Source organism: Neolamprologus brichardi, chromosome 7 (genome assembly GCF_056152115.1).
Source record: "Neolamprologus brichardi isolate AB-2024 chromosome 7, ASM5615211v1, whole genome shotgun sequence".
Lineage (NCBI taxonomy): Eukaryota > Metazoa > Chordata > Actinopteri > Cichliformes > Cichlidae > Neolamprologus > Neolamprologus brichardi.
In genome coordinates, this window is record NC_142110.1 from 43,605,766 (window position 1) to 43,621,441 (window position 15,676).

Consider the following 15,676-nt stretch of genomic DNA (forward strand, 5'->3'; position numbering starts at 1 on the left):
ACTGAAAGGTGGGCCAGGTTGCTTTTGAACTTTAAAGTGCTTATCTAGAACCTCCTGCTCAGCAATACCTGCCCAAAAATCTCAATTCCTTTCACCCAGGTGACACACATATTATGTGTCAGCTGTATCAAGCCAAAGCTCATATGCCATTCAGTATTCTGAATCAGCTCTTTTTTTTAATGCTTATTTTTGTCTCTCATCTTTCTAACCTTTGTACCACAGCAAGAGTGAACATTATGTCTCAATAACAGATCTGCCCTCCAATATCCTTTTATATCCAGTTGCAGCCACCTGCCGTGAACACGGGTATTAAAAGCAACAAAAATGAACACAGTTGCTTCAGTTTTATTGGTTAATGAAAAGAGGGCTGTCTGCCCGACATTTGCCAGGACATTAAAATATAAGGTAGCATTTATATGTAACCTTAAATTATAATGTCCACATAAGGGTAGGGTCTAAATATGGGAAGCATTCAGATATTGTAAGCAAACACATGAACAGCTTGTTCCCTCTAATACAGAAAAAAAGACTTTTATGAAACCCAAGCCCTTGACGACCCCGCCTCAATGTGGGTGGGGTCGTCATATAACATTGACAGAAACACAACACAATAATGGCATGAAACCAATGGTAAACGTCTACATCTCATCATTGGACCACAGCGTTGCCTCAATGCCAGGTTTCAAAAATGGCAGGTTTGATTCCTGTGAAGGAGTTGCTCTCAAGACTTATTGGCTAACGTCATTCCCTGACCAATCAGTGAATTGCAGTCTAATGAGGGGACAATTTCAGCCAATTTCCCCGTACATAACTATAGAAAACTCTAAAAACCAAGTCAAATCAAAACCCTCCTTTCCGAGTGGAAATACTGGTGGAAATAAGAGATTGTAGAATCAGTGGAAACACCCTTCAACATTATTATGAGTATTAATGTTGTATGGTTTGTCCATCACAGGGCCCTCTACAACCTGTTGGCAACACAAGTTTTTGGAATGGCACAAATATAACAGCCAGCTGATCCGAGCAGAGTCAGGCAAACCATTTTATATATTATACATGTCTAAAAATATACATCTGAATATCAGATTTTTACATCACCAAATATCAGTCAAAAGGGTCTTAAAAATCCTGTTTTTATGTTTTACCTTGTCTTGCTATAGCTCCTTGTTGCTCCTTTCTGATGAGTAGTGATCTAGCCATTAAAACCGTTAAAAAACAGATTTGTCAGACCAGCCATCAGTTCACGGAAATTGAGGGTTTGAGCTGAAATGGATACCTGAGAGTGACGCACTGAGGGAAAAAGGAAGAGGATGGATTTAGCTGCAATTTAAACTCATGACACACAAGATGAAAATAACTTTCGGAAAGTTTTCATAATAAAATTGACAGAGCATATCTAATTAATCGTGGTAAAGGACTCTTGCAGTGGATGTTTCGACCTGTCATAAAAGCATTTATATTTTTAAAAAGGATTGCATTCCATATAAATAAGAAACATCCAAGATCCTAATATTGTGCATACTGGCTCATTGTCAGCGAACAGCTGGACCAGAGCCACTGTTAATGATATTTGTTTTATTACAAAACAATGAGGCAGGGCGGGGATTCCCCACAGTCGTCTACTGTTGTTTCCACCAAATACAGGGAAATTACAAGTGAAATCTGCCCCCCAAAAAAAATTTTTCCTGCAAATATTTAATATTTAAGGCTTTAAGGGGTTAATTTATGTACATTACATAACATTTAAATTAATTATTTCACACCTGACTTGGTTTAGTCAGATGTTAGCAAAAGAATTAAAGTTTGCACAAACAGTTGCTCAGAAGCACAAAGCTCTTTTTGATCCTAAATATACAAATAAGATTCAGTAGAGATCAAACTGAAGACGGTCTCAACATCTTTAGGACACTTGAATATTTTCAGGTGCCTGGAGTGACAATTAAACTCTGTGTCTTCTGTTTCCTTTTCAGGACTGGCTGAGTAAGTTTGGGTACCTCCCACCGCCTGATCCTGTGACTGGCCAGCTTCAGACCAAGGAGGCCCTGACCAAGGCCATCAAAGCCATGCAGAAGTTTGGAGGGCTTAAGGAGACTGGAGTCTTAGGTATGTGGCTAGGTTGATTGCAAAGCTCTGCTCTATGGAAAGAGCACTATGGCTGGTTTTATATGTTCACTGATACCAGCGTATGTAAGAGTAAACGCCTGCGGAGGAAAATATAAGGTATGCCTTACAATAGAACGCATTCCTACCAACAGAAAAGCAACAGAGGCAAATCAATAACGCTTTGACACAATAACCACCAAACAATAAAAAGGTAGCTTTTATTTCAGTTCTTATGTACTGAAAAGCATTAGATTGCACAGCTGTCTCCATGTCATGAGACACCTTGTAAGCATAAATCATTCTTGCTGCCGCACCACACAAAGCAGAATTACAGTACTGCTATGTACCTACTGTACTGTATGTGATTGATAACACTCGTATGTCTGAAGCGGAGCAGTATATTGATTAGTGTGGGTTTTACTGTTCGCTCTCATGTGAGGCACTCATAGTTTCCCGCAGTGCATATTGGCAGTCTCACTCACTCGCACAGACGGCAATTCTCCTCTACAAACAAAACTCTTTACAGGCTACTCCCTCGCACATACACAAATATAGAAGGTAGAGAACAGGATACTGTATGTGAATAATTTGCTAGCCTAAAGCGCTGTTTCTCAAACTGTGGGGCGTGGACAGCCAGCTGAGGAACATGATGTGATGCTAGGGTGAAGCTGAACATATTTAATGAATATTTATTTAAGTAAGACTCAATTATTTGGGGTAATTATCAGTAAAATGACCCTTTTTTGTGCTTCTGTAGTGGGGAATGCCAGAAATAACTGTGGATTTGAAGGATGTTAAACTCCTTCCTAGGATGAGATACAGTCAATCAATCTTCATTAGAAACTCAAGATCCAAAAAAATGTATAAAGAAAAGAATCAGTGTCCTAGAAAAATACATAAAGTTACATAATACTGTTCGGTAACTTTGCGGTGATCTGTTATTCAGACAAAGCATCACAGTTTCATTCAGACATACCCTCTACTTTATCAGAGATAGCTCCAGCGCAGGCACGGCATTTCCTATACTCGCAAGATTGAACAGATGGTTCAGGTAGCAGCACAATCCATTTTAGTGTCTCGTCACTGTGCAGAAATGCTGCTGTGGTTGTGGTGGAATAAAAAGAGAAATGGGGTTCAAAACGTCTGTGACAGGTGCCTTCTCCTGGACATCCATCTGAGTAATCTCCACGGGCCGCTCCAGCGTCTTGGCTCTGAGTCCGGACAGCCTCTCTTTCTTAAAGTACACGTTCTTGGAGGCCTGCTGACTTCTGGAATGCAGATCATGACTGCGCTACATGCGTATCCATAAATATCACTAGTTCTGACGAAATAGGTTTGCCATCACGACTTTTACTGAGTAAATGCCTGAAGGGGAAGTTGGAGAGCATGTATATGTTTTGGACCAAATGGTTTCTTGCAGCCTTTTGTTCAGCCAGCTGTGTACGTATATGTGCTCATACAGTGTAACATGACTCTCAACTACTGAAGCATTCATTTTCAAACAGATGTTGAACAGTGATGGATCAGATGTCCTTATTCATGCGCTACATAAGCAAGCATAAAATGCATTCATACACTAGCTAATTCGTTTTCTCTAAAAATAACATGGTAACTGTGGCATGTATTTGAATTCGTTTATATATGTGCATGTATCTCTTCTGTCCTGCAGACCAAGAAACACTAGGGCTGATGAAAACACCCAGATGTTCTCTGCCTGACGTGTCCGACACAGAGGGGACAGTGGGACGTAGGAAGCGAAGCTTGAACCCTCAGAACAAATGGAACAAGAGACATCTATCCTGGAGGTAGGGAAAATTAATAGGACGCTTTAAGGTCACACGCAAGCGTCGTCGCCCAGATACAATAAAACCAGCGAGTCCACAGACGGTGAATCCTTATTTTCATTCCCAGTGAGATCAGCTATGTTAAGGCAGTAATGTATAATACAAATATGAAACCTAAATAGGAATCATCCTAATGATCAAAATAAATTCCCTCTTTCTTCAAATGTGATGCTTTTATGCTCTCTGTCTGTAACCATATAGATAAATATTAGGTTTAAAGGATTTTTAGAGGTTTGTATGAATTTCGAGTCCTGCAAATGATGCATGATCCTTTTTTTTAGTACCTAGACCTTATTCTGTAAACGGTTACAAACCACTGAAAGCTTAGAAGTGCATCCAGCTCATGAGGCTGGAAGGAACATGCCACTGGAAACATTTGCTACTTATATTTGACTGTTTTAACTATAATATAGCAAAAATCCTCTCTCAGTCTATTTAAAATGATTTCCCATCTGTGCATGCTTTATTAGAACAGATTAGATATCCCTTATTAAAGTGGAAAAATTTGGTGTTTTTAATTGACTGAGAGTATTTTGTAAAAATAAATAAAGAAAAAAAAATACAGCGAACTTAATATAATCAGCAAACGTGTCTTTCTTATTAGATCATACACAAACCTTATTATTCATAAAGTTTTCATAAATGAGACAGGGCTTTTATTTTTTTTAAGTCTTCAGATTTAATACCGATGCCTTTTTTATAATTCCTAAAGAGAAGGGTCACAGTCTGCTGTTTATACAGTACATGATAAGATAATATGGGCATGTTAAAAGCAGCTGGGCCATCTGTCAGGGATCCAGCTTAGTGTTAAACAGCAGAGGAGGAGGCTGTGAAACATATGGTTGGCCTGAGCTGGTTCGCACACGCCATCGGGAGATGATCTAAGGTAGGTGGTGTGTCAGAGGGTTTGTTTTAATCTGTGTGTGCTGTGCAGCAATAGACATCAACCTAAAGAGCAGTGCAGAGGAAGAGAAAACGAATAAATAAACATTTTGATACTACATATGCACACATAAACAAAGAGTAACGCCCACACTCTTCACTCCCATGTGTGGCTGGATTTTTTTTCCCTTTAGAGATGGGAGGTCTTTTGATAAATATCCCCGATTCACCCTCTGCTTATTCTCACCCACTGATATTGCTGTGATATTGGCCTGCAGTGAAGCTGCTGATGGAAGGAGTCAGCCAAATTATTATTTTATATATGACATATTGGCGACGCTATACTTTATTATATAGGGTTGGAATGGAGGTTGTGGAGTTGCTAGTCTAAGTATTAATATTTTAAAATGGAAGAGAATAACAAATAAAAATTTGTCACAGTTTATCAGTAGAAATGTCTTAAAACTGCATTCTGTCTAATAGCCAGCAGGGGGAGACTCTTCTGCCTGCAAAAAGAAGTCAGTTTGTATAAAGGTCTGAGGGAAAATGACTCCACTGCTCTCTTAATTTATTATTAATGCATTCGTGTCCTCTGAGTTTCAAAGCTAAATTGACACAGAATGAGATTCAGTTTGTGAATTGTGGCCCGGTTTAGGTAAAAACAGATGAGAAAGCAGGGTATGCTTTGTGACTAAGCATGCTTTACCTTCCCTTGATGGCCTAACTGCTCAAATCAAGGCTTTTCAAAAGATCAACACACCAATGAGCAGCAGCAAGGTGTCTGCGTGAACTTAAAATACAGTCTATGCATGTAGTACAAGTACAGATTTTACACATGATTTTAGACATGATTTTACTCTGCGTTATAGAGCTTGAGAACAGGCTCAAAAACAGTTGAGGCAGGTACTGCTTTGTACTACTTTCATAGGATTTTGCAGGTACAAACAGTTTTTTGACAGCTGATTTCTAATTATTTGTAATAATTAAATAAATACAATATAAATATCAGTATGTGCATATGAATAAAGTAGCAAAATATATGTGAATGTTAATCAAGGGTTTACACAAAGGTTTCTTTGTGTATGATCTGTTGGGTAAACAACTATTGGTTGGCCAAGTGTTTTTATGTCACTTAGCATACAGTAGTTATAAGTTTTGCTTTAGGGAGAGTGTGGCATGCAGGACAGATGGGCCACAGCATCCTGCAGAAGGATGATGAAACAGGCAGGGTAATAGATCTAAGGTAGGACAGAAGGAAAGCAAAATGAAGCAAGAGGTGGTTGGAAAGCGGGACATCAGGGCACTTGAGGATTGAAGAAACAGGTCGATAAGCAGGACTTTTCCACTGGTGGGAGGGCTGAGCGAGCAAAAGGGACTGTGGGTGAGCCGTGATATTTAATAGCAGAACAGAAAGTAAAGCAGTGCATAAAACGGAGTTAGCAAGATGAAGATATCTGTGTAATTGTGAGCTGCACAGTGAAGTATTTGATTATAACCAATGTCATCCATCCTTTTTCTTAGCTGTGTATCCAGTTCAGGGTCATGGGTGGGTGGATAGCTCGTCAATATAATATTTTTTTTTCAAAGATTAGCTTTTATCTAAACTTTATGAAGAAAGCTTTATTTTCACTGTGTGGTAGTGTGGCCCTAGATGTAGACCAGTCGATCCATCGGCCTTTTGATTACGCCCACAGTAAGGCTGACATTTGTGTTTAGGAAAGAATTTTTTGTTTGTTTGTTTGATTAGAACACAAACTATGATCAATTTAGTGAGTCATTTATTTGGATTCCACCAGTGAAGTAGTGCTGCGTAGCCAGCCCACATTTCAAAAGGTGTGAGAGCCAAATGTAACGTAGTGTTACATTTCCAAAAAGTGAAAAGTGGAATTTCCGTGGAAGAAAATTGTGCCAGGAACTTTCCACTTTGCTACATTAATAACAGATTACTACCTCAAGTTGATGTTGGAAAATCATCCAGACTTTATTCCCAGGGATTACAAGTCAGATTTATCCAGCCAGAATCAGCTGAGGAAAGTAAGCTTCTTCAGCAGGTTTGTGGCAGCAAAAGCAGCTGCTCAGACTGCAAGACGGATGAGTTCAGGTGGATGAATCACTTGTCACCGGAGGCAGAAAGGTTACAGCTTTTTGATAACAAATTACCTGGTGACTTTGTCCCTGTGGCATCTCCTTGTTGAAATAATCCTCAGTTCACTTGGGGCTTTCGGTCAGAGATACAGCCTTTTTTTCAGGGGTGGGGTGGGTGAGGATGTAACTGCACATGGGTGGGTGGTTTAGGGGGACAAGTGGGGTGGGGGTGGTCCGCATAAGGTCTCAGATGACCTGGAAAAAGCAGTTGGCCGCAATCCAGCAGCACACCACATTGAAACCATGGAGTCAACATCTGCTTCAGGGGACCGGCATGCACATAGCTGTGAGGTCCTGCTGTTTTATGACTGGAACATTTTTGCTTTTTTTATATCACTCAGTCTCTCTTTTTACTCTGCTTCTCTCCATCCTGCTGCTGCAAACCTTCTGCTGTCAATCACCTGCTTTATGCTGCCTCCAGCCTGGCCCTAGTTGGCTCTGTGAAATAAGGCAGCTTCTTTTTCAGTCCAGTGAAGCCACCTTTCTACTCGCAGCTCTCACATTTGTTTAGCACCATAACGCAGCCAAGATGTACTGAAAATTGAGATGTACAGACTTGGTGTCTTTTAAAAAGAAGAGGAAAAGAAAAAAGAAAAGAAACAGCCTCTGGCTTCTGCCGAGAAACAGATGGGGCAATTATTCAGGTTTTATTATAAATGCCTGTGGATTATTTGTTGATTTCAGATTCATTCACATCTAAAGAGGCTTCCATATTGCATGGTTTATCAATAAAGCTACACAGTAAATTGATATAATATTCTATATAGAACAACTGCCTCAGGCATTTGAGTTACCAAAAGCATTTTTCATCCAGGTATTTAGCTTAATGTTAAAAAATGCATGGATTACTGCTTGCTTCTGTATTGATTTGTGTGCCAACTTTTTCTTTTTTGCCGTGATATTATGCTGCTTATAATTATCCGACTTGGAAAATCACAAATTCAAACAGTCGGATATTTTTTGCCATCTCTGTTTAGCACCAAGGTCACCGTTTTGTTGACTCGAGAACATTTAGGTTCATTGCCAATAAATGAAGCAAAGAGTCACTGTCCCAGTCACTTGTTCCTCGATGGGATCTTAAACAATTAAAAACTCTAAAACACTGTTAAAGCAGAATCTCAATAGAAAAAGGCAATATATTGTAATTGAACTTCCTTTTTTCTCAGTCCAGTATTACTCTGGGACAATATTGCATAATGGAGTTTGTAATGGCAAAACTAATTTCCTTCCTCATTACATATTTATGACTTAGATTCGCTAAAGACTTTGAAGAAATGCTATTTCGCAGGCATTTTTCAAAGAATGAAGTTTTCCGTTTGCTAGATGAGATGTAAAGCTTGAAACTGGGAAAACATCTCAAATCCTCTCAACCATTTTATTTACATGGCATCCAGGAGGGTGATCACATTACTCTGCAATGAGTAACTTTTCCATTTTCTTGTCATTATATCCATTATCTTAAATTATGAGAAGTTCATCTCACTGCAATACACATGGAGCCAATTAAAGATGTTAATGTATGTATAATATATCTGTCATGGTTGATGAATGATTTGGACCCAGGGTGCAGACCTGAAGCCAAATTAACCCTTTGTTTAAGTGAAATTGGGACGATCCAACAAGCAGCAGTAACCCAAATCAAATACTAATAGCAGGGATAATTAGGTAATTAGTTAGTTAATTAGTTAATTAGCATGAGGCAATTACGAAAAGAAGACACAGGTGAAGAGAGTCAATGAATGAGACAAGGAGAAGAAAATCCAAACACAATGCACAGAAGATTATCCGGTAAAAGACTGAAGCAGGAAGTAACTAAACAGGGGACACAGGAACGCAAACTTGACAAGGAAGGGCGGGAAAAAACCCTCAGGGAAAAAACAATAATTAAAACTACAAAAGGAAACTCAACCCAGGGATAATATCGAGAAAACCAAAGAAAATAGAAAATAAGCGTAGAATATGAAGAACAATATATAGAACAGAGCATACAAGGAATATAATAACGCACAAAACTAAAATATTAAACTCCAAGCTTGACTTCAAGCAAAGACCTGTCAGTTATTTGCTGTTTTTCCTCCTTAAACTACTTTTGAGCTGCTTGTGTTTTACTAGGCAGGTTTAAATTAGCCCAACTAAATGCATTTACCACTAATGCAGAACTTAACAGTCTTGTTACTGATTTACAGGGGAAAAGTGTAACACTACAGGGGAATTACACTCATGGTGTAATTAAATTGTCTTCGAAATTACAATGAAATTAAATTTACTTGCAAATACTTACAGGTAGGTATGCTAGAGTAAGGGGCTAACAACTAAGTTTATTTCACAGGAAACAATTTGTACAATTTCATAATGATTTTGCAGAAAATCAGTGTTTTCATAAATCACATGGTAAATATGCTATCCTTTTGGGCTTAGATATAAATGATAATAGTTATAGGATAATAGCTATAAAAACTTCTGATTAATCCAATCCATAATACAACCCAGACCCGGAAAAATGCAGTGTACTTAAGACGGGGAAATATTGTTTGTTTTTCCCCAATATTACCAAGAAACTGCACAGTACTTAAAAAACTACTTAAATTTACTTACAATTTAATTATTTTTTATTGCCTGTAAAATACATAGTTACAAAGTTATGTGCTACTTAAAATTACTTAAAGTGTGTCTTTTTTATTTGTTTCCTGTTATTATAGCTACCAAATTTACATATTTGTAGATGAAAATAATTATTATTATAATTTCATATCAAATCCATTGAAATTACTTTTAATTACAGGGAAATTACACCCTTAGTGCGGGCCATACTATAAAGTGTTGCAAACTGAGCTTTACATATATATATATTTAATGACTTTCCTTTTCTTACGACTTGGTAAATTGAAAATGTTCTTTTTAGATGCGGAAATAAATCTCGAGTGAAAATACTTGAGTGTTGGATTGGTGTTTGAAAAACTGTTTTTTAAGCAGTAATATTCTGTGTGCTTTTATGATTTAAACATGATCACATCTATAAATCTAATGACTGAATGCCTGAAGATAAGCTTGGCTACCTGCATATATGATTTCTTCGCTTGCTTACACTCGTTTCTCCATCATTCGTTCCCCTCTCTTTGTTTTCCCTTCTACTCTATCCTCTGCCCGCCACTTAAGCTCCGCAGCAAAAGATCCACAGTCTGTCCAGCACTGCCTGCTCAGTGTGCACTTTGATGTTAGCAGTTCTTTATAAACCTGTTCTGTTTGATTGATGTGAAAACGTCTGACAGTACACTCCGTTCTCAGGTATTTATTTGTGAGTCGACGATGCACACTCAGGAGCTCTGTTGCTGCTAAACAGCCCTTCAGCCGCTGAGCCTCTGATGACTACTGTTATACGCTGCTGCCAAAAACTCTTACATCTGCACTTTTTTTTGTTGTTTTGTTTTTACAAACTGCTGGCTCATGCGCTTATCACTCTGTAACTGCTCGTGAGTCACGGTCTGACGATTTCAAGAAAACAGACATTTACGGCACGATCACACGGCCGTTATCTTGATCATCCACAAGCTTGTTTTTTCAAAGCTGACCTGAAAAATCCTTCAGTGATACGTATGATTCCATTACTGCCCTTAAAATCCCAACCTGATGCTTTGAACACATTACACATTGAACAACTCGGGCGGAATGGATCGTGGTTATATGTGAATATAGATAACACTATATATTGCACCCAGGCTACGACCTTTTCTTTTCTCAGATGGTGCCATTAATCTTAGCACTGCAGGGATTGGAAAGTGATGATAATAAGTCCTCCCTAAGGGAGACTGATCTCTTTACAGGTGGATGTGAGAATTGAAGTGTGGTTTAATGAGCAGCTGCGGCAGAATTAGTAATGAGTGTTGGCATAGCTTTCAGGTGGTGTTTGGGGCCATGTGGAGATGATGCCAAAACAAAAAGTCTGTAGACCCCACAGCTACAAATAACAGCCAGACTCAAAGTGTGATTCTATAATTTAATATCCTCCCTGCAATTAAAAAAAGAAAAAAAAGCAGGGCGAATGAAGAGTTTTTATCCCAGCTTATCTGGTGTTGGAGACATACGTGTGTGTTTAATTTGTATGAAGATATATTAAATACTTTTAAAAGTGTATAAATTACACATTTCTAAGGTCCCTATAGTGCCCAGGCTCTTAACCTTTGTCTACGGTACTGTCACTATCAGTTTCAAAAACACACCAGCAAGGTGATTCCCTAAGATATGTTAATCTAAAACATTGCATATTTTAGCACGGTGTGCAGTGTGTCTGTAAAAAATATTGAGACAACTGGAGGACAAAAGAATTCGTAGCAGATGAACAGTAGCTGAAAGTCATATCCTTAAGAAACAGGACAAAATCCAGCAAAGACCTGACACAGGATGAGAGATGCATCTGGTGTATCATTTCATCCATCAACAGCAGATTGGTGTCTCTCAAGAAGCCATTCTTAAGAAAGGGCACATGGAGAAAACACTTGGGTATGCTAAATTACAGAGGACTTGGACTGAAAATCAGTGGCAACAGAGAAATCCCAGTTTTGTTTTGTTTTTCATCATTGTCAGTATGTACAGAGGAGGTCAGGAGCAAGGTCTGCAGATATTTGTAAAAAAAATAAAAATAAAAATAAAATAAAAAGATTGATGCGCTGTCAGTGTTTAGGGTTGTATTTCAACCTGTGGTGTTGGGGATTTTGTCAAAATTGATGGAATTATGAACACAGAAAAGTATCATCTGATTTTGACTCACCATCCAGTACCATTTGGAAAGCATCTGATTGGTATTGATCCCAAACACACTGTCATTGCAGGAAAAGCATACCTGGATAAAAAACACATCATGGAGCTCTATCAGTCAAAGACTGGCCTCCCCAGCTCCCCACAACACAATAACTGAAGCAGTGTAGGATCATCCTGGCAGAGAACAAAGAAGGCCTGGAGAAGCATTCCTGAAGACTACTTAAAAAAAAATTACAAGATCTATACTGCAAATGTGTCAATAAACCATTGCATATATTTCCCATTTCCCTAGCAAAATATAAAAAAATGAGGGGTGGCTCAAGACTTTTGCATACTACTGTAAAAGGAAAAATCTAAACATACTCAGTCAGTTTACACAGCTACTGAGCAAACTACCCAATCACTTCTGATTTAAATGAAAGTGATACATTAACCCGATATGACTTTACCTGGGTGGAAAATCTGTGAATCTCCATTGGCTGTTTGAGGTAAATTTTCCAAAAAGTAAAGTTAAGCTTGGGTGTGTTGTAACTGTATCATAAAGCCCCTACACTGACGTGGATTTATTGATGCCAAGGTGTTTAATAAACATCACGTCAGAGTGAAGTTATTTGCTTTACTGAAATATAATCGATAAGGCTGTTAAAATCAAGGTGCATGTTTGGGATGCTGTCAGATCCGTGCCATAATCTGTAAAGATATTTAAGGGAAGCACTACAGAGAAATGACAACCGCCTCATTGTTATGCCCCTTTGCACCATACTGTATGTAAACACAAGCATCACCCAGAGACTCCTCAGTTCATTTGAGATGCTGGGCAGGAACGCTCTGACCTTGGTGGACTTACCTGCAATTAGCACATATACACAGACCCATACACACTCACTCGCTCACTTACAGCTCGATGCTACGCACACATTTGGATATTTGGACACTTACACACCATCGCGCTTCCCAATCTTTCATTCTCACAAACATCCACCCAAACGCGCGGGCATACACAATCACCCACCCTCGTCTGTTTGAATTAGGTCTAATAAGCAGGTGAATTGTCTGTGGAGGCTGAGCCATTTGCAGTGACCTTGGCTAACTGTGGTTAGCAGTGAGGCTCAGATGCTCAGGCAGCATGAACAAATGGACTGCACAGCCACATTTTCCCAAATAAATCAAGGCAAGAAAAATTCTGCACTACTGTACACTGCAAGTTTCCCCACAGAATAGATGATCCGATTAGATTTTGAGGTGACTTTGCTGCATACATTTGCATATTAATAAGAAAAATCCCATTCTCAAGCTGCTATTTCCTTATTGCTTTAAACATTGTTAATGCCGACCATGTGTTTTGCGACAACATGTTGATATAGACATATTTGCTAATTAATGCATTAACTAGCTGCACTAATGAACCCATTCGCATCACTGGATGTGTTAAAGGCATTGTGATAACAGCAGAACAGGCAGCTCAAGTGTTCGCTGCAGTGAGGATCAGGAGTAAATATCTCTTGATATGGGCTGAAACTATTAATGTTAGCTGTCAAATCCTCGAAGGGATTTCATCAGAGAGGTGTGATGTTATAGGTGATAGTTTCTGTTTTAGACTTAAGGGATAAACATGCTCCATATTCATTATTACTCGACTGGATATTTTTCCCCTGCCAAGTTACAAACCAAGGTGAATATATGTTTTCATATGTTTTGTGCGCGTAGTAGCAGGATCACACAAAAACACTACAAAACCGGATATCATGAAACGTGGTGGGAATGTGAAACAGGGAGAAAAGGAATCAGGATCACTTTTTTTAAAATGACAAGACATTGGTGTTGACTGAGGATGAGGATGCACTTTCAGAGTGACCGTCTAGTTTATACAAGGGTATAAAAAAATCATTAAAGAGATTCAGTGCTATTAACCCTCTGAGACTTAAAGCCTATTTTATGGTACTGCAGTTGTGTCCACTTGTGTAGGTATTTGCCTACGCAGATGCTTTGTGGATGGGTACTGTATGCAGCCTACGCAAACGTGCTTGTGTGCAGTTCTCCAAGGACCAAGGTCAAATACTGATGTTGAAAGGTGGAAAGAACTATGGAGTTCACTGCGAAAAGGGAAAGAGCGAATAGACATACGTTTTTTTTAAACAGCTTGAGAAGCGCAGACTTGCCTGCATTGGGCACTTTTCATTGTTTTTTATCACTCGTATTCATTTCAGCTGTTTTATAACTTCTTTCTTCTCCGCGGCTGGTCACTGTGAATCGCTACAACATGTAGACGGAGGTCCGTAAACCAGCGTTTTACGCTATGCATACGTGGGACCAACAAAAAAGCATGCTTAAACCACGAATCTTCGTCATTGATGACCCAATCACAGCATGTGATGCAACATGGGGAAAAAGTCGAAACCTTTGATTTGTTTACGCCAAAATTTAAATACATCTAAATTAACATGCGTAACAGCACAAATGCTTTCATTTATTCATCTTTTAGTTCATTTTCTATCAGTTTTGAACTTGATGATGTTAGACTGTATTGTGGGTTAGAAATGGTGCTACTAATCCACAATAGTACAATAAAAAACTTGAATACAATTAAACTGGGTTTATTATTGAAACTGTCAATCAGTCACAATTAGCAGAGAGTTATGGCAACAGGCCAAAGAGCAATTTCTGCTATCTGATTGGCCAGGTCGTTCCCATCCATCCAGCCAGCCGATCCAGCTGTCCCCTTCAGATTAGTCTCCATGTGCATCTCTTAACCAGCATGTCTGCTATTTTTCACGCTGCTCCCAGAAGTTAAAGAACTAATTATAGAGGACTGTAGTGAATTTGTACTGTGTATATTGCAGCTGTCATGACTGTAAGATTGAGAACCTCATGAGGAAATAATTTGTTACTTATACAGCTACCATTTTTTGGTTGAAATTGTGCTTAATTAGGAGGCATGTTTATTACACTTCCTAGCCACATACTCAACTTTTAGCTCTGTTTTGTCCTCCACCAGCTATTGAGAAGAAGTCTCTGTTTGTAATATCTCAGTGCTACTGTTTATGTAGTGGGTTTTTAGAGCTTTCTTTGCTGAAAACAGCTGCTGAAAACAGCCTTGGCCAAACACAACACTATCAGAGCAGAGTGTAAACTCAACAGTAGAGTTGCCGGCTACAAAATAAAGTTTTATTGAACTAAAACTGTCTTGTCCATCATTGTACAAAACAAAAAATACCAGTCCCAATAAAGACTGGATAAAAGGTAAGCGGTGATAAATGAAAACAAAACTGAAACAGAACCTGCACATGTGTCTTGAGAAGTGTTTTAAAGGATTAGAGAGACCTTGCTGCTGTGATTGCTGTGATCTCCTCTGGCAGGTGTTCAGGAGGTTGCCTGACTGTAAAGGTCCAGTGACCGTGAGCTATGATCTGAATTGTCTGAACAGCTGCTTCTCCAGCTCATGTGGGGATGAAAGGACTTGAAAGGTTTTGTGATTCAAGTTATCAGAAAACACTTAGCAGGTCCTGAGGAGACCAAAGGCTTTAAAGATGGGTGAAAATAAGCTCTCATGAGGTCACAGTTTCAAACTTTGTTGGATATGTTTCCTATATTGATTCATTTTGAAAGTGTACTTGCTGGGTCACAGGGCATAGTTGTTTTCCTAAGAGTAAAGATAGCTACAGACCTTTCACACCATAGTGTGTAGAAATGGTACATCCATCCAGCATTCATGTTAAGCTCTGAATACTCTGCAAGCAGCAATTTGATATTGCAGTTTGCTTGCTATAGAGAAATATAGATGGGGATAATTTAGCCTACTTTATGTTAGAAATATGCTAATTTAAACCAGTGCAAAAGCACTTGCCCCTAAATTCTCATTAATGTTTGAGTTAATAATGTTTAACCCAATGGAAAAGCACTGCCAGAGATATTAATGGAGCCTCAGGAATGACTTTGTTTTGCTGGGA

The 15,676-nt window shown here is 38.8% G+C and overlaps 1 protein-coding gene across 2 annotated transcripts in view; it reads left to right on the forward strand.

The window, feature by feature from the left end:
• mmp17a (matrix metallopeptidase 17a) overlaps positions 1-15,676 on the forward strand; it is a 93,721-nt gene that overhangs the window by 51,340 nt on the left and 26,705 nt on the right. For both annotated transcript variants that reach the window (XM_087843632.1, XM_087843633.1), the window contains 2 exons: positions 1,971-2,103; positions 3,773-3,908. In XM_087843632.1, coding sequence (XP_087699758.1) covers positions 1,971-2,103; positions 3,773-3,908 — 269 coding nt within the window. The remainder of the gene's footprint in view (positions 1-1,970; positions 2,104-3,772; positions 3,909-15,676) is intronic.